Genomic DNA, 18,114 nt, shown 5'->3' with positions numbered 1-18,114 from the left:
GGGGGGGGGGGGGGGGCAACTGTCAGGGTTGAAATTGCAAATATTGAAGAACCAAAGGCGCAAAAGGTATTGTAAAGGTATATGGTAGCATCTTCCCACTTGAAAAAAGCATGCATTTCATGCAATTTGAATATGTGATACCAGACCTATCCCTTGTTTTCTTAAACTATGAAGTGACCTCGCTTTTCTCTACTTGATTATTTGGGGGCCATGCCCCCACGCCTTTTTGGAGCCGCCACTGACCAGGTGTGCCTAAATAATATAGTGCTGAATGAAAAAAAAGTGTGCCCAAAAAGAATGTGCTTACTTGAATATGTGCCTAATTGAAGTTTTAACATTTTAAAACAAAATACATACCTTAACGTTTAATTAATATGCCATCAAACTCAACTAAGCTAAATTATTCTGTGTATTTTGTTATGATAATGTTTTGTTATGGATTTAGCTTTGGGAGTCCATATCATGACTCATTCCTTTCAAATGTTACTTTTCTTGTTTATGTCAAAGAATTTTTAGTAATAAAAAGTTAAATTTGTACACTGGTTTTTACATCTTATTCAGGTTATTGTAATACTAGAAACGTTGCTCTTCAAAATGCATTTAGATTGAACCTGATTTTTTTGTCTTATCTTTTTTATTTGGTTTGTCAGATTTCAGCCCAGAAATATTCCCAAACTTGTTTTAATCTGAATGCGCTCTTTTTTTCGTATTGGCAGAATATAAGCATGGCAATATATGGAAGACTCGTGCCTTAAGCGGTTAAAAAAGGGGCTAATCCTCGGTTATTATTAATCATTCTTTCCTATTTCTTGTGATTTATTATAATTAATCATTCTTTCCTATTTCTTTTGTTTTTTTATAATTTATAATTCTTTCCTATTTCTTTTAATATGTTATAAATAATCAATTTTTCCTATTTCTTGTGTTTTGTTATAATTTATCATTCTTTCCTGTTTCTTGTGGTTTGTTAAATTTTGATTCTTCCCCATTTCTGGTGTTAATTTATCATTCTCTCCTATTTCTTGTGGTTTGTTATAAATTTTGATTCCTTCCTATTTTTGTGTTTTATTATAATTTATCATTATTTCGCATTTTGTTGTGTTTTGTTTATTAATCATTCTAAAGTATCGTTATTCTCGGTCAAATTTTGATGGTATTTTTTTCCTATTTCTTGTGTTTTGTGTTTTGTAATAATTCATCATTCTTTCCTATTCCTTTTCCTTCGTTTTGTTATAATCTACATTCTTTAAAATTTCTTTTGTGTCGTGTTTTGTTATAATTAATCATTATTTCCTATTTCTTTAGTTTTGTTATAATTTATCATTCTTTCCTATTTCTTTAGTTTTGTTATAATTTATCATTCTTTCCTATTTCTTGTGTTTTTTTTTTATAATTTATCACTCTTTCCTACTTCTTGTGTTTGGTCATAATTAATCATTATTTCCTTTTTCTTTAGTTTTGTAATAATTTATTATTCTTTCCTATTTCTTGTGTTTTGTTATAATTAATCATTCTTTCCTATTTCTTGTGTTTGTTATAATTTATAATTCTACTCTCTTTTAAATAAAGTATCTTTATTCTCGGTAAAATTTTGACAGTAATTTTTTAGATGTTATCTAAATATAATGTTACCTTTTATGTATGTAACCCTCGGCTAAACTTCTGATATTATACACTTGTTTGATCATAAGTTTAATAATCAGTTCTTAATCAGTTCTTAATCAGCTACACCAACCGGATAAAAAACAATGCCTTAGGCATCAAAAGAACAAAATCGTATAAAACCACAAGCATTTCGTAAATAATAGTAAAATAAATTTCTGGGTCGGATGTTTTAGGAAGAAAATATATCGTAGACGGCATTTGATATTGTAGTGAATTATGAGAAATGTAAGTGTTTTTGAAATTTTTCCTTGACTGACGATTGGATGCATTTGGATATATTTGCCCGACTCCACATACATACTGCATTACAAACGCAATATATGTTGGGTTCTCAGGCATGAGTCTTTAAGAACAAAAAAATCCTCAACGAATAGTCAAGATTATAAAATTGCTGAAAACAGGCTGTTCAATTTGAAATCTTATAGAGGCTGAATAGTTACTTTTATTTTTCAGAATTTCTTTAGATCTTCACGACATGGAAATGGTTGTGCACTGGTTTTGATAGCTATGATCAGTTTTGTGATTTTTATATTTATAAGAACTCCCACTTATCGGACAGCAGTTACCACTCGTTCTGAGGTAGATGGGCGTCAAGTTGTAATTGAGAGTATCACCAATGTAGGCCTCCATGATGAAAATGACGCGTCTCAACCAGACGTGCTACGATGGGATGGTACACAGTGGTTAAAGTGGCCAAATTTGTGTATTGATAAGGACTTCCGAAATTACACAGTTGCCGATTTGTACGTTCCATCTGGAAAAATTCCGTTTTTTGTTCATGAAAAGAGTCGTGATAATTTTGTTTCAAGAATGATATTAAAATACCATACATTTGAACCAAGTGATATCAAACTCATGTATGACTGTTTAAAAGAGGACGAGGGTATGGGTTTGTTAGACGTTGGCTCTCATGTAGGCATTTATTCGGCCACTGCAGCATTGATGAATCGTAAGGTCATTACAGTTGACCCCCTGTATATGAATGTTTATGCGTGGTGTAGCTCGATTGTGCGAAATAATTTCAAAGACAATGTCAAAATAGCATACACAATAGTTTCAAATATGCATAGATTAATGTATTTTGTGACAGATGGAATAAGGATCGGAGCTACAAGAGTTTTCGCGGCAGAAGATCAAACCGAGAAGGTCACACCATTTGATAGAAAATTTACCGTGTCAGCCATGTTGGACGATCTGATACCGGAAATAACATTTAAAAAGATTTTTATGAAACTGGACGTAGAATCTCATGAGTTTGAAGTTATATCTGGTGGCAGTAAACTGTTTAAGGAATTTGATGTGAGGTATGTTTTAATGGAATGGGTCAATCATGTTAATAGAGACAATGTTAGAGACTTAATGATCAAATATGGTTATAAAGCCTTTAGGACTGATGGAGATAAAGGAGCAGTCGATTGGAAATCTCCCCGTAGAAAACCCCTTTATAACGTTTTGTGGAAAAAAATAAATTAAATCTAAACAAATTGTCGTGTTTGTAATACTTAAGGGACTACTATCGTGCATAGCAAACATATTTCAACACAACAGTGAACTCTCGCTGATCCAAGGTGATTGGTGACTCTCATTTAAGATGGTGGCATCTTAAATTACAAAATAATTTTACAAGCTCAGAAAATGAAAGATTTAGATTTAACTAAAAGAGATTGTAAAGAGGTTTTCTATTATTTATGTCTGTCGGGGACACTGATAGCATCAATTTGGACCATTCCAAGTTTCAGTCAGATGGCGCAAATTGGTGTTATTTGTGTCTCCGATACACATACATTTTTAGTTAACCTTTTTACATTCCCTTTAACAATCACGTCATATTTTACTGTCATTGAGACAGCTTTAATATTCCTTTTTGAAACATGTTTATGTTGGCATTAAAATGATCTATAAATTTTGTTGACATGTTCCTATTTTCCCATCTCCTAGAATTGTGTCTTCAGATAACTCTGATCAGCCACGTTGGCTTGCTAAAATGTTGGTCGTTTGGGTCAATAAAATGAGAACCTCTGGTAATTTTGGTTAGAGCAAATAACAAGGCTATTAGAGAACCCAGGACCTCATCGAAAATTGCATAGCTTTGTTTGATATGATACTACTTACCAACAATTAACATTGGCTCTGGAATGAAGTCTTCCCCTAAAACAACATTTTACTACAACAACGTTCATAGTAGACATAGTAGTCGTAGCGCAATTCAAATTGAATGGCAAAGGGTGGCCCGAGTAGATTCAAATAGATAACTGAAAAGAAAAAAAAACATAAACTTCGAAAGTTTTTGCGTGGTTACAAAGAGAGGCTTTTTCTCCATTACGCTATGGCCTTGTTAGATAAACCAGAGAAAAATTCGAGATGTTGTGTTGCTGGGTAACGAGTGTAACATGCAACTCTCAATTACGAAATTCAAAACCTTGGAATGATGAAATTTTACATGATGAACATAATCTGTTTGATTTGTAATCATGTTTACAGGGGCTAATGACAAAGCAGTTTTTAAAATAAAATTATCATGAAATTAATTCTCCTACATAACCTTATTAAAATTTAAATCATGTTCACTATAAAGATGCTATAAAAGGGCAGTGGTAGTGGAGACATGCATTTTACGATACAACCAGTCACCAGGTATGTAGGTCTTAGACTTCATGAATTCGGTGGTTTTTTGCTTTAACCTAGATTTCAGACCTGTAACACTTGGAAGAATGATAATCAAACTCATGGTTCGTCCTAACTATAGACGCTAGGGTCTTATTACCAACGGTTGAAATCTATAATAGTTTATAACGGCTGGCGACTCAAGCGACCCGTACCCATACACCTCTCAGCTAATGTCCCTAAAAAACTTGTATCGAAACGGCACCCTTTTATCCACACGAAAATTAGTATGACTCGTAAATGTATTATTTCCATATGTAGTTTCGTATGCCTTTTATCTTGTTTAAAAGCTAAAATCAACACATTTTAAAGAGGGTTTTTATCAGGTCACGTATGGTCTGTGAAGACACCAGTAGAAACATCTAGCTAGATCGACACATATAATCAGCTTGTATTGTTTCAGCAGTATACAGTATAGTTGAAAATGACAGGGGATGTAAAAGTAGATTTAGATGAGGTTTTAATGGTGACTGGCTATAGAGGGAAATACCAGATAATCCAGAGCATATTTCTGCTTCTAACGCCTGTTAGTGCGGCGTTTCCAATATTGTCAATTGTCTTCATTGGTAACTATATACAGTATATCCTGCTTACGCGACCACCTTTATTAAGCAATCACCTTCAATATGCGACCACAATAAACCCCCCCCCCCCCCCCCCCCTGCGAGTTTTCAATGCAATTAACGACTGATAAGTACATGAATATACATGTATAGAATATAAATTCTGATATACTGTTGAGTTTGTAGCCTTGGACCATACGTACATTTGCTTAAGAATTGATACGAATATTTGGACTAGTAAATTTAAACGCCATGGTTTAAAAAACACAGGTAAAACATTAGTTTAGTGAAGATGTAAAGTCAAATTTTTGATAAATTTCAAAGCACGTGCCTTAATAACAAAATCTGTCATATCTATGTGTAAAAATACAATTAAACACAGCCCTTGACTTTAATTTTAATCTGATTGTGATATCTAGAACAAAAAAATATATTTTATTAGGCTATGTACCAGAACACAGATGTGCCCAGTTGTCCAATGGAACTAATGTAAGTGATTTTGGTATATCTGAAGATAAGGTGGTTGATATTATCTATAATCAATGTAGTATCGACATCAAGTCTAATAATTATGGAGTTACCTCCCTTACCAATATAAGATGTATCAATGGCTATGATTATTTCGGTGTTCATAGAGATATATCTATAGTATCAGAAGTGAGTAGGATTTGAATTAACATTCTGTATTGGGACTTTCATATTTACCAAAATGCGGAGGGCAAATCTGATAATTAAACATACACAAGATCGTCAATATGATTTTTGGATCTAGCGGGTCCAGGCATATAGTCATTAATGGTTGAGGCACAACTGTTGGCAATTTTGAAACCTGTATAAATCAATTCCCTTCGCTCTGGTTTCAGTGGGATTTGGTCTGTGGTCGTGCTGGTTTGTCCGCATTGAGCCAAACGATATTTATGTTAGGACAAGGAGTTGGGGCTTTCATCTGTACATCATTGGCTGATAAATATGGACGGAGACCAATTCATCTGATTACTCAGGGAGGTTTACTTGTTTCTTGTATCGCTATCGTCTTTATTAACAATATTGGTGGATTTATAGTTTTACGATTTATTGTTGGTGCAATGCAACAGGTCAGCATTAATTTGAGTTCTATTGTAAATTATATCTAAGTAGCATCAACGAACAATCTGCTTAAGATAGCGTGTTATAACCCTTTATTGGTACGGATTTTCTTTTCGATTAAATTCCATAGAATGTTGCCCTGAAATATATTTTTTAAAGTAGTGCACCCGTCGCCGACTGAATTGACTAAGTTTGTAGGCACGAGTTGCACCCCCTTCAAATCATTTCAGTCTGTAGCATTAACAGGATACGCTATATTGGTGGAGATGTTGATCACTGATCTCAGACCACTAGCTGGTTGTCTAAATGGACTGTCGTGGACAATATCACTCGTGGCATTAGCACCATTAGGGTACCTGTTACAGCATTTCTCTTGGAGATATTTTCAAGTTACTATAATAGTCGTCATGTCGTATGCTGTTCTCATGATCTGGTAATTGTATTAATAACCATTAAATTAACGATATTAAGCCCAGGAGGACGAACCCAACAACAGCAATGATCTGAGTTTCACTCTGAAACAAATAGATACGAGGCGTCAATGGGTAGAATGACCTTGTTGTGATGCAAGGTGCGCAAGAAAGAGTAGTCACATATAGAAACACCGGCATCTCCCACAATTGGTGTTCGGCGAACTCTGTACCACTGATCAAGTTATTGAAAAGGGGACATTCGGTATCAACTTATAATGTGTACCACGCATTATTTAATCTCTGGACCATAAAGAACATTCTCATTTCTAAAGTAAAGATCCGATGTGAAATAATAACTCCAAGTATTTATTTTTTCTTTACTCATCAAGTTTCATGGATGAATCACTTCGCTGGTTGGTGGCAAACAACAAGATTCAACAGGCCGAGGATATCATCAGCAAAATGTGCAAAGCAAATAAAACAGAATTTTCCAAATCCAGATTGGCTTTACATCAACAAATGGCAAAAGCTAAAACCAAAAATGAGCTGGAAATGGTGATGGGAAAGTGGACACCGGTCAACGAACTACAGCTATTAAAACCAAAGTCAGAAAACACAGGAAATATACCATCAAGTATTGATATAAATGAGGAGGAAGCAAGAGTTCTTATTGATAAGAATACCACAGATTACCAAAACAACAGTTGTTCCAAAGCAGATAGCATCGAATCTAATGCCACAGAAACCAGCTTGGAATCTGATTCCATTAAAAGTGAGAAAAATTATAAGAAGAATGAAAAATCACCAGACGAATACACAGTTCTTGATATATTTAAATATTTCGACATTTTAAAAGTAACTCTGATACTCTGTTATATATGGTGGGTAATTTTATTAAGTGATTTGCGAACATATCTAAACCTCGGGCAAAAAGAGTACAAAATATTGAGAAGCATAGAAAATGTAAGAAGTTAGTACTCTCTTCATGAGGTAGCATGTACATTTTTTAACCACAGAAAATTGAAACTGACAAAGATCTTGTGGTTAAGATTGTGGTTGTGGTTAAGATTTCGTAAAGAGTAGTAATTTTCAAAATCAATTCAGGAAAAACAGGTTTTAGTTTATGATAGCTGTCTTTAATGAGCATAGCTATTTTGTGGTTTGACCAAAACTTGTAGAACATATAAAAGCAAGACAAACCTTAGAGTCCCTTATGCAAAACCGACGGATCAGTGGCTATTGCTCCATTTGTGATCAATGGGGGATCACTTTTACTGTGTCGCAAACGATTTTTCCACTGATAGTTTGTATTTTCAGGGCTATAAATAGCGTTACCTATTATGGATTATTCTTGACGTCTTCCAATCTTTCTGGTAATAGATTCTTCAATTATTTTCTCAACGCAGTAGTAGAACTTCCATCCCTCCTATTTGTTTTCATTGCTGTAAAAAGGTAACATCGATACATATGTCTTTTGTATTTGTTTACAAAGCTCTGAAAGGCACGAAGCCATTATACAGGAAACATATTATTAAAGAGAGGTACAATCTCTTTTTCTGATGTAATTTTCTCGCTTAGTTATTCTAAGAAGGCAAGTTCCCAATAAGGATATATATTAGAGTCCAGATGACGAAAACAAACTTTCTGCCTATAACCAATACCAATACTCACCAGGGTGCTAGTGAGCAACCACGGTGGGCCAGAAAATGTTATTTTTTAAGGAAATGTTATGTGATTCAGCCATTTATGCCGAGTGTTCCAACATTTCGTTGTTGAAACATATCCACATTAATTCGTCAATTGTAAAGCTTTCATTTGAATCTTGAAGTTGTTTATTTTGCTCAAGGTAGGCGCAACGAGCTGATAGGGAGAACAACTTAATGGGAAATAGTTTAAAAGATCGGAAAGCAATTAGGTAAATAACTAGACTGTAGAACCAAAAGGTGATTTAATTCATTCTTTATGTATTATTTTTTGTAACAGATTAGACAGGAGAAGTGTGTGTGGTATATCTATGATTATAAGTGGAGTTGCTCTAATAATTTCAGTTACAATAATAGCAACAGTTGGTAAGTACATTACTGTTATGCTCTCAAGCCAAAGTCAAGGCAGCAACTTTTGAGACGATACTTTTCACCGGTAAAATTTTCTTCACTTCTCGTTAAGAATTTATACTCACTAATAATAATGTATTCAATGATTCATGGTGCAGTGACATGTAATGAGCGGGCTGTTGAATTTCGACGATTCTCACAACTTATGCAAAATCATTTAGATTTGTCGATTTATACTAAATATCAAGCCAGCAACAAATTTACTGCTAGTTCTATGCCATTTCCAACAAGATTGCTACTTAAAGAGTTCTGATGTAATTAAAAAAATCTTTGACAAGACTTTCAGAGAGAAGTTGTGCTAGGGGGTATTTTATATTCCAGGCGATAAATCTGCTGGTTCAACGTCAAGTGTTGTATTTTCTTTAATCGGTAAATTTGCAATAACAGCCTCTTTCCATGGTCTATTTATCTATACTCCCGAGTTGTTCCCTACCAATATGAGGTAAATATAGAACTATGAGCTTGAAACAGTTGTGATGTAAATATACAAGATTTGGCATCGTGTAGAATGAGATGTTTCGTGTCCATATTTTGCTAAGGGAGATAATCGGAGGAAATTGAACATGATTCAAGAAATATCTCTTCAGATCATGGATGAAAAACAAAATACGAAGCATTTACATCTGTAATCAAATTTATTATAAACCTTGTTGTATTCTGTTGCTAAGACACAATTGATGAGGCATGCTAATTAACTGGAACTTCAAAATATCAGAATATTGACATGTACATATATGCTTGTAGAAATGCTGGACTAGGGGTAGGTTCTTCAGCTGCTAGGATTGGTGGAATGGTGGCTCCCTTTTCAAGGTTATTGGTAAATATTATTAACATAATTATCATTGGCTATCACCAGCCTCATTTGTCATCATTGTAAATGAATTTACAAATTTGAAAATATCATTTGGGAACCATGTCAGAGCTGGCACTTTTTGAATCTCAACCTCGACAGTTTTATCCCCGCGTCAAGACAGTTTGACCCCTAATTGTATCCCCAGACTCCGAAGGTTAGCGCCTCAACTGTTCATGGTGGCAGTTTTTGAAAATAAACAGGCATCGTCTTTCACGTCTTTTCTCAAAGTTCCAATATTCTTGATTAATACCAGTTCCATCACCTTTTCATTCAATCTATATTCAGTCTGATGTCGTGATATGGGGACCAGGAGTAGTATTTGGTGGTGGGTGTTTATTAGCTGCTATATTGATAACTTTGTTACCAGAAACTCGAGGTCGTCCACTACCTACTACTATAGAAGAGATGAGAGCTTGGAAAAATATCAAATCGTCTACACTTGAACTCTCAATAAAATGATCTGCTTTTATGTTGGCGAATATATTAGCTGAGCTCGATTGTATTTTGATATTTTTATATAAATTAAGCTTTTGTCGGTATGTTTTTCATAAGTTTGAATTGGACGTAGGCTTTGGTCCCTCCCGTGGAATTTCTTTTTAACATATAATATGCTCTCATGCAATTTTTCCTGGGTGGGGGCAATGAATCTGATTGGATGATGACGGTCTGTAGACGATAAAACTACCCTGCTATCATAACAAAGGGAACTAAATCATAGAATCAAATGCAAGATCAGTAGGCTATTTTAAACACCTTTGTAATTTAAAATACTACATCAATAAAAGCTAACATATTTGATAAAAAACAAAACAGATAGAGAAGAAACAATTTGGTGCCTGAAACTGCAAACCATGAACGAAATTCCTTCTCAAAATGTAGTCAGTAGTAAACTTAAAACAAAGGGAGGCAATCTTCCTCTTCAACCAATTTTTATACACCAATACGAAATGCGCATATAGCTCATTATCAGGCTTCATTGTGATTAGTTACGTCGATGATTGTGGTGATCGCTAGTCTTTTTACATGAGACTTTTTTTGTTTCATAGATGAAAAACTGAAAAAACTCCAAATGAAGTAGTACTTTACAGATTCTAAAAAAAGTCTATCTCACTTATTGGTGTTCGCTGTCCGCAGCAAATCGATTAAATCATTTTTGAAGGTTGTGTTTCTTTCTTTCTTTCTTTTTGGTAGGTCTGTGCCGGTTTGACATGGCAAAAGTGGTGGCGCGTGATGATCATCTTTCACAATGATATACAGCATTAAACAACAATACCTACTCACTACAGACAGCAACATTTTGTCTGTCATGTCCAAACCACACACCCCATTCATCATACTTCCTGGGCCGTGGTTATATAAGTAAGGAAAATTACCTAGTCATATAAATATTGTCCAATCAAAACTGGAATCTTTGTAGGAAATTTCAGCCAATCAAATTACACCACTCGTTACGCGAACGTAAACAAAACGAAAGCAGCGTTTCATGAAATGTTTTGCATTTAGCAGCGTAGCCGGTATCTTGACAAGAAAAATTTGTGAAAAAATAGTTGATTTTGGGACACAAACGTATAAAAATCCTAATTTGATAAAAGTGGGGGTACGTACACTTTGGGATGGAGACCAATTTTCTAGGGCGGCGCCGCGACTGTTGAGAAGCACTGATTTATACGAAAGTGAAGACACATCACAGTGGTCAAGGTATTACGTATTCATTGTAATATGAAGATAACTTGCCAGGCAAGATAATATACGCCCACTGGCAGCTTTGATTTTAAATATAAATATTTGGCAGTACAGTAACAATTACCAGTATGAAATATTCAACCTTCAGACATACACTTCTTTTGAACTTTTTGAGGCGATACCGAATAAGATTATCAAAATCAATCAAGAATTGGGCCTTCTACTTCTAGACTGTTTACAGGCTTAAAATTGAAAGCGTTTTCAAGAACAAGGGAAATAACTCATACTAAATTTATTCTTGGGTGATTACAAACACTCACACCAAATTTCGTCGAAATCCGTCAAGAATTGTGCCTTCAAGACTGTTTACAAGCTAAAATTGAACGCATTTTCAATAGCAAGGGCAATAACTCATACTAATTATTTTTCGATTTTTCTGATTTTCAATAGGGTTTATCCTTGGGTGATAACAAACACTCATGTCAAGTTTTGTTAAAATCCGTCAAGAATTGTCCCTTCTAGAGTGTTTACATGCTAACAAGCTAAAAAATTTAACGCATTTTCAAGAACAAGACAATAACTCATACTAAATATTTTTCGATTTTTCTGATTTTCAATAGGGTCTATCTTTGACTGATAACAAACACTCATGTCAAGTTTCGTTAAAATCCGTCAAGAATTGTCCGATCTAGAGTGTTTACATGCTAAAAAATTGAACGCGTTTACAAGAACAAGGGCAATAACTTATACTAAATATTTTTCGATTCTTCTGATTTTCAATAGGGTTCATCCTTGGGTGATTACAAACACTCATACCAAGTTTAGTCAAAATCCGTCAAGAATTGTGTCTTGTAGAGTGTTTACGAGCAATTGTGGACGGACGAACGGACGGACATGGGTGACGGCAATATACGCCCCCCATTTCATGTGGGCGTATAAAAACGTAATCCATGACCATTATGGGACTATCTGTGCTTAAAGATAGGTTCCCTCTTTTTCATTTATGAAAATGAAAATACTAATACTTATGTGAAAAGAGAGTAGAGGCGTTCTTATGACTTGGAAAAATACCAGTTTGTCCATAACTAATTCATAACTACCTAAATTGGAAGAGAATTACCGATCAAGAAAGGTCAAAAAGTCTTTTTTTTTGTTTATCAAGACTGTACATACATGGGCATTTATGATGGGTTAACACTTTTTTTATATGCAATGTAAAACATAAGGATATGATTATGAATACATGATAATTCATTAGAAACACGAATTAATCATATAGTTTGCTTAATTTGACTCTAAAAAGTAAGGAAAACCATCTTTAAGGATTTTTAAAATTTATTTTTTAGGACCCGTGCCCTTCATGTTCTTGACACATCCGCAAGCTAACTTATAATGACGAAGATTAAATTTCTTTGCATAATCACGAACTCTTTATTACTCGAACTTGATTTCATAGTCTTTATTCTTTCTCATGAACATAAAGATAAAACTTATGGTAATAGAAAGGACATTGAGCATTAGATGTGAACTTTATGGTGAGCGGCCAGTCATCGGGTATGTTATAAAGAGTATCTTAAACCTTAAATATATGATTTTCCAACCGTAATATAAATTAACTTTGGATAAGATCTCCAGAGTTATTGGGTCGGATTAAACTGATTCGGATTAATTTCTGTTAAAACTGTGAAGGGTTAAGCAGAGTTTGACTTCGATGCAGCTCTGTAAATATTACAAAGATTTGAACTGATTTTGACTCTGTAAATACTGTGACGGATCTGACAGATCTGTTCAATTTATTATGAATTAAAATGGGCCGGCCTTGACTCTAATCCAGCTTTCTGTGACGGATTGAACTAATTCTGACTTCCATCAAGTATTGTAATATACTCAAAACTAGCTCTGTTGATATTCTGATACACATTATGCGTTGTGCAAGTTCTGACTCTGATTCTGAAATTTAGTGGTGTAGATACTTTTACAGTTCTTTCTCCAAACGGAGACAAATGTTGCCTGGACAGGTACTCAATTCTACTTTGCCAGTTATTGATATTTCAGTATAGTTGAAGATGACAGGGGATGTAAAAGTAGATTTAGATGAGCTATTAATGGTGACTGGCTATAAAGGGAAATACCAGATAATCCAGAGCATCTTTTTGCTTCTCATTTCTTTAAGTTGCGCCTATCCAATTTTATCTATTGTCTTTATAGGTACGTAAAACTACGATCCAAATATATTTTTCTGCTCTAATCTACCTACCTTTATCAATCAATCTTTTAAAACCGTCAAAGAGAGCCAAATCATGACAATATAAAAGAAGTGAAATACAACTTGGTTTATACAATCGCAGGTCTTTTTTCACAACAAAATTTGTGATTCTGGATCTAAAAGTTGTCAGAAAATCTTTGCATTAAATCGTGCTTTGTCGTATGCCCTTGTCAAGTGCAGATTTCAATGATGTAGTTTGATCAATACTATTTCATTTCCCTCCAGGCTACGTACCAGAATACAGATGTGCCCAGTTGCCCAATGGAACTAATGTAAGTGATTTTGGTATATCTGAAGATAAGGGTGGTTGATATTATCTATAATCAATGTAGTATCGACATCAAGTCTAATAATTCTGGAGTTACCTCCCTTACCAATATAAGATGTATCAATGGCTATGATTATTTTGGTGTCCATAGAGATATATCTATAGTATCAGAAGTAAGTATGAAATTTTTTATAATGCGAAGAAGAAAAAAAAAGAGATGATACTTGATTTAAAAAACATGACGGTCAGTGGTCAGCTATTGTGTCTAAAACTCAAAGATATAATTTATTGAATTGAGACCGAAATATAATTTATCTGAATGTCACAATATTGAAAACTTGAAAGTATTTCTTTGTTTTGCAGGGGGATTTGGTCTGTGATCGTGCTGGTTTGTCCGAATTGAGCCAAACGATTTTAATGTTAGGACAAGGAGTAGGCGCTGTTGTTTTCACATCATTGGCTGATAAATATGGATGGAGACCAATACATCTGATTACTCAGGGAGGTTTACTTTTTTCTTGTATCGCTATTGTCTTTATCAACAATATTGGTGGATTTATAGTTTTACGATTTATTGTAGGTGCAATGCAACAGGTCAGAATGCTATGTTTCTTATACCAATATACTAGTGTTTTTGCACTACGCGTATTTTATAATCTTGTATGCATATATATATATATATAATAGCTGGTTGTTTGGGTGGATTAGCTTGGACTGCGGCTGTAATGACTTTAGCCCCATTGGGGTATCTGTTACAACATTATTCTTGGAGATATTTTCAAATTGCCTCCACAATCGCTATGTCATATGCTGTTTTGCACATTTGGTAATTATCAAATTCTCAATTTGGAATTCAATATGATAAACTCTTTGCTGGCTGTAACAATGTTCAAGTATTTATATTAGTTTCTAGATCTGGTGTCGAATCTTTATGCAATGTTTATTACACCAGGCCTACAACTTACAGGGCAGATATTTGCTATCTCACTCGCAACCCTTTAACTATACAGCAGCCTTCAATGAGGCTTTTGGTCTGCTCAAAGCGAGATAAGAGACAAGGCTAATTGACTACGTGTATCTTACTATGATAGGTATGATGGTATGATTTCTAAAGGTACCCCCTATTTTCATTCTAGGTTTACGGAAGAATCACTTCGCTGGTTGGTGGCAAATAATAAAATCGAAAAAGCTGAAAAAGTAATCAAACGTATTTGTATATCAAACAAAACAGAATTTTCAAAATCGAGACTGGTGTTATATGAGCAATTGTCAAGGGCTAAAAATAGCAAACAAGAAACGCTAATAGAAAAGTTGATGCCAGTCAACGAACTGCTAGAGCTACAAAGTGATTCTGGTTTTGAAAAGCCAGAAAAACCTCCCCGAGTGACATTGACAAAAAGGACGAAGTTCAACGACTTATTTATAACACTTCAAATAACCAACACCTTACGACTAACACTGAATCGAATATCCAAGAAAACAACCTGGAATCGGACGAAATAAAAATTGAGAAGAAGAATAAGAAGAGTGAAAAATCACCAGACGAATACACCATACTTGATATATTTAAATATTTCGACATTTTGAAAGTTACTCTGATACTCTGTTATATAATAATGGTAGGTTAAACGATCAAGTTTATTTCGGTATACATATACCTACATGTGTATAAATAAATTGAAAATTATTAAAAAAAAAAACTGTGTGAGTCGATATTCCTATCTGAAATCCGTTTCAATGATATAATGGTAATACATAAGAGGAATTATTTTGAAGAAATTCAAAGAAGTACAATACTTAGTAATTTTATTGGTATGGTTCCAGGACAATAAACAGTTTAACCTATTATGGTTTATTCTTGATGTCTTCCAGTCTTTCCGGTAATAGATTATTCAATTATTTTCTCAACGCAGTATTAGAACTTCCCGCCATGTTTTTGGTTTTCTACGCTCTAAAAAGGTATGTAACTTTCTAGCAAGTAAATTGTGGTTAAACATATATAGTTCCATGTATATTGACTTATAGTTGAAAATGAAAGTTAAATCCCCAATCCTGATCTGATTTTAATATTTATTTTTCTGTTTAGTAGCTTGTGCGTTTGAATCTTCTATTTCAGATTTGATAGGAGAAGTGTGTGCGGTATAGTAATGATTATAAGTGGAGTCTCTTTAGTAATTTCGGTTACAATGATAGCAACAGTTGGTAAGAACAAGGATATTATTCTCAAAAACGAAAAAATATACATAATATTTTGCTTTACCAGCTGATAGACCTCGATTTTATATAGTACTCTTCCACAAACTCCCTTCCATAATAGAAGAATTGTAAACACCCCTAGACCAGTAACACATATCGCTAAACCTAGTAAGATATATAAGATTTAATAAAGAAGTTACCAAGTTGATAGTTATTGAAGTAAAAATGTTGTTTGCTCCACATCATGACCTTGTGGACGAGTATGACATGTCGATACCAAAATCTACAATGCCTTTCACATTTGACATGCAACAGTAACAGCGGTGTTAGTCAGAAACCCTCTAGGAGTGTTAACACATTCTGATCACCTACCACAGGGGGCCACAGGCAATTCTTTCTCTTTGTAAAATGGTAAAAAATTTGAAAGTGGGGGGCTAAAGTCTGGCCAGTCTCTTTTCTATACTAAATAGTACTATTGTATTAGGAACAATTTATACTGGTGTGCTATAAACTAGTTGATACTATGGTGCGTATTATATACAGGTGTGTAGTGTGTACTGGTGCGTTGTATATACAGGTGCGTACCATGTTCCATAAACTAGTAGGTACAGGTGCGTACAATATACAGACACTGGTTGGTTCTATGTACTGTCGTGTACTATTAGTGCATACTATATACAGGTGCATACTATATATAATATGCTATATATTACTACATACTGTATATATTCTATACATTGGTGCATAGTATACTGGTGCTATTATATACGGGGGCGTACTATAATACTGGTGTGTACGATACATTGATGCGTATTATATAACAGATCGTGCTATATACTGGTGCATACTATATAATAATGCGTACTATTAGTGGCATTAGCTATTACTGGCCAACATTGTTGGATTAACAGGATGAAACAAATATCATCACGGTTTGATCCTAATCCATTTTCAATAGCATATACTCTGTGTAGGCAGTAATGGTGTACATGTATCTTATATTCCAGGCGATACATCTACTGGATCTATGTCAAGTGTTGTATTTTCTTTAATCAGTAAATTTGCAATATCAGCCTCCTTTAACAGTTTGTTTATCTATACTCCCAAGTTGTTCCCTACCAATATGAGGTAAATATTGTTTGGTTTCTGATTAAAGCAATCTTATAGGAACATTATTAGAAGGAAGTTTTAGGTTACGGTAATTTCAAAAAATATAAATAAAAATGGCATTTTCAACACATACTTGCAAGTGATATACTGTTTACTTTGTAAATCCATTTATTCAGAAAATTTCAAAGCCAATATTATGAACTAAGTCTCTAAAATCTTACTTTACAATTGCTTTTCGTTCACTGGTGGGCAATGTTTGTTTATCATTAATATTGTCAAATCTAACAAATGATTTGAAGACAATTTTTGCCATAACTTTTGTAGAAGTGCCGGAATTGGAATCGCGTCATCGATCGCGAGAGTTGGTGGAATGTTAGCCCTATACACAAGCTTATTGGTAAATATGTAATCAATCAATGGGACTGAGGCTGTAGAGGAAGGTCAGAGATTATCTGCCCAAAACTTAGATTTGATTTATAACAATGGTTCAAGCTGTTTCATTTCACTCAAATTGCAGCTAAAACCCTTCTTCATAGGCCGTGGTTTACTTTAATGCATCCAGGGGCTATGTTTTGATTGATTCACATTGATTCACCTCTTCGTTCAATATATATTCAGTCTGATGTCGTGATATGGGGACCAAGAGTAGTATTTAGTGGTGGATGTTTATTGGCTGCTATATTGATAACTTTGTTACCAGAAACTCGAGGTCGTCCACTACTTACTACTATAGAAGAGATGAGAGCTTGGAAAAATATTAAATCTTCTACACTTGAACTCTCAATAAAATGATCTGCTTTCCCTTCCATTGATTATTCAGTTCATATAACAAGCATAAGGTGTGGGGAAGAAATGAGACATAACGTTGTATGTAACTTCGGATATTGGTTCAGTACCATGTTACTCAAATGAAAATATGGACTATATGAAATATGAAATCTCAATCCAAATAGGTAATCAAATTTAAAGAAGGCAACTAAGAGCATAATTAAATACTTAAACTTTGCATGTTCGAGAGCCTTTCCAAACGTGAACAAATGCATATTTTGTAACACGTTCAAGTATTAACCACAATGGGAGATAATAACAGTATAGTATAGATAATAGAAGGTGGGGTTAATGTACGGTGAAGTTTATTGACCAATTTGATCTATTTGTTGATAATTAATAAAATAAATATTTGATAAATCCATGCTAATTAAAAGTAGTAGAAATGTTAAATTTATGACAAGA

General features: G+C 34.1%; 2 protein-coding genes across 2 annotated transcripts; both read left to right on the top strand.

Moving 5' to 3' along the window:
• The first annotated feature begins 1,828 nt into the window (after nucleotides 1-1,828).
• Nucleotides 1,829-3,571, top strand: LOTGIDRAFT_234823 (hypothetical protein). Its single transcript, XM_009063120.1, has 2 exons — nucleotides 1,829-1,890; nucleotides 2,119-3,571. Exons 1-2 carry the CDS (start codon nucleotides 1,882-1,884, stop codon nucleotides 3,136-3,138), a joined length of 1,029 nt encoding a protein of 342 aa, XP_009061368.1. The 5' UTR covers nucleotides 1,829-1,881; the 3' UTR covers nucleotides 3,139-3,571.
• Nucleotides 3,572-5,728: 2,157 nt separating this feature from the next.
• Nucleotides 5,729-17,673, top strand: LOTGIDRAFT_126895 (hypothetical protein; the record flags this gene model as incomplete). Its single annotated transcript, XM_009063119.1, has 8 exons — nucleotides 5,729-5,986; nucleotides 6,209-6,411; nucleotides 6,781-6,996; nucleotides 7,709-7,843; nucleotides 8,375-8,438; nucleotides 8,808-8,947; nucleotides 9,250-9,322; nucleotides 17,500-17,673. Coding segments are annotated over 8 exons (1,263 nt in total), but the record flags the coding sequence as incomplete, so codon positions are not given.
• Between the last annotated feature and the right edge of the window lie 441 nt (nucleotides 17,674-18,114).

This window comes from Lottia gigantea (genome assembly GCF_000327385.1).
Source record: "Lottia gigantea unplaced genomic scaffold LOTGIsca_55, whole genome shotgun sequence".
NCBI lineage: Eukaryota > Metazoa > Mollusca > Gastropoda > Lottiidae > Lottia > Lottia gigantea.
Note: the sequence above shows the minus strand (reverse complement) of the source record. Positions and strands in the feature narration are given on the sequence as shown.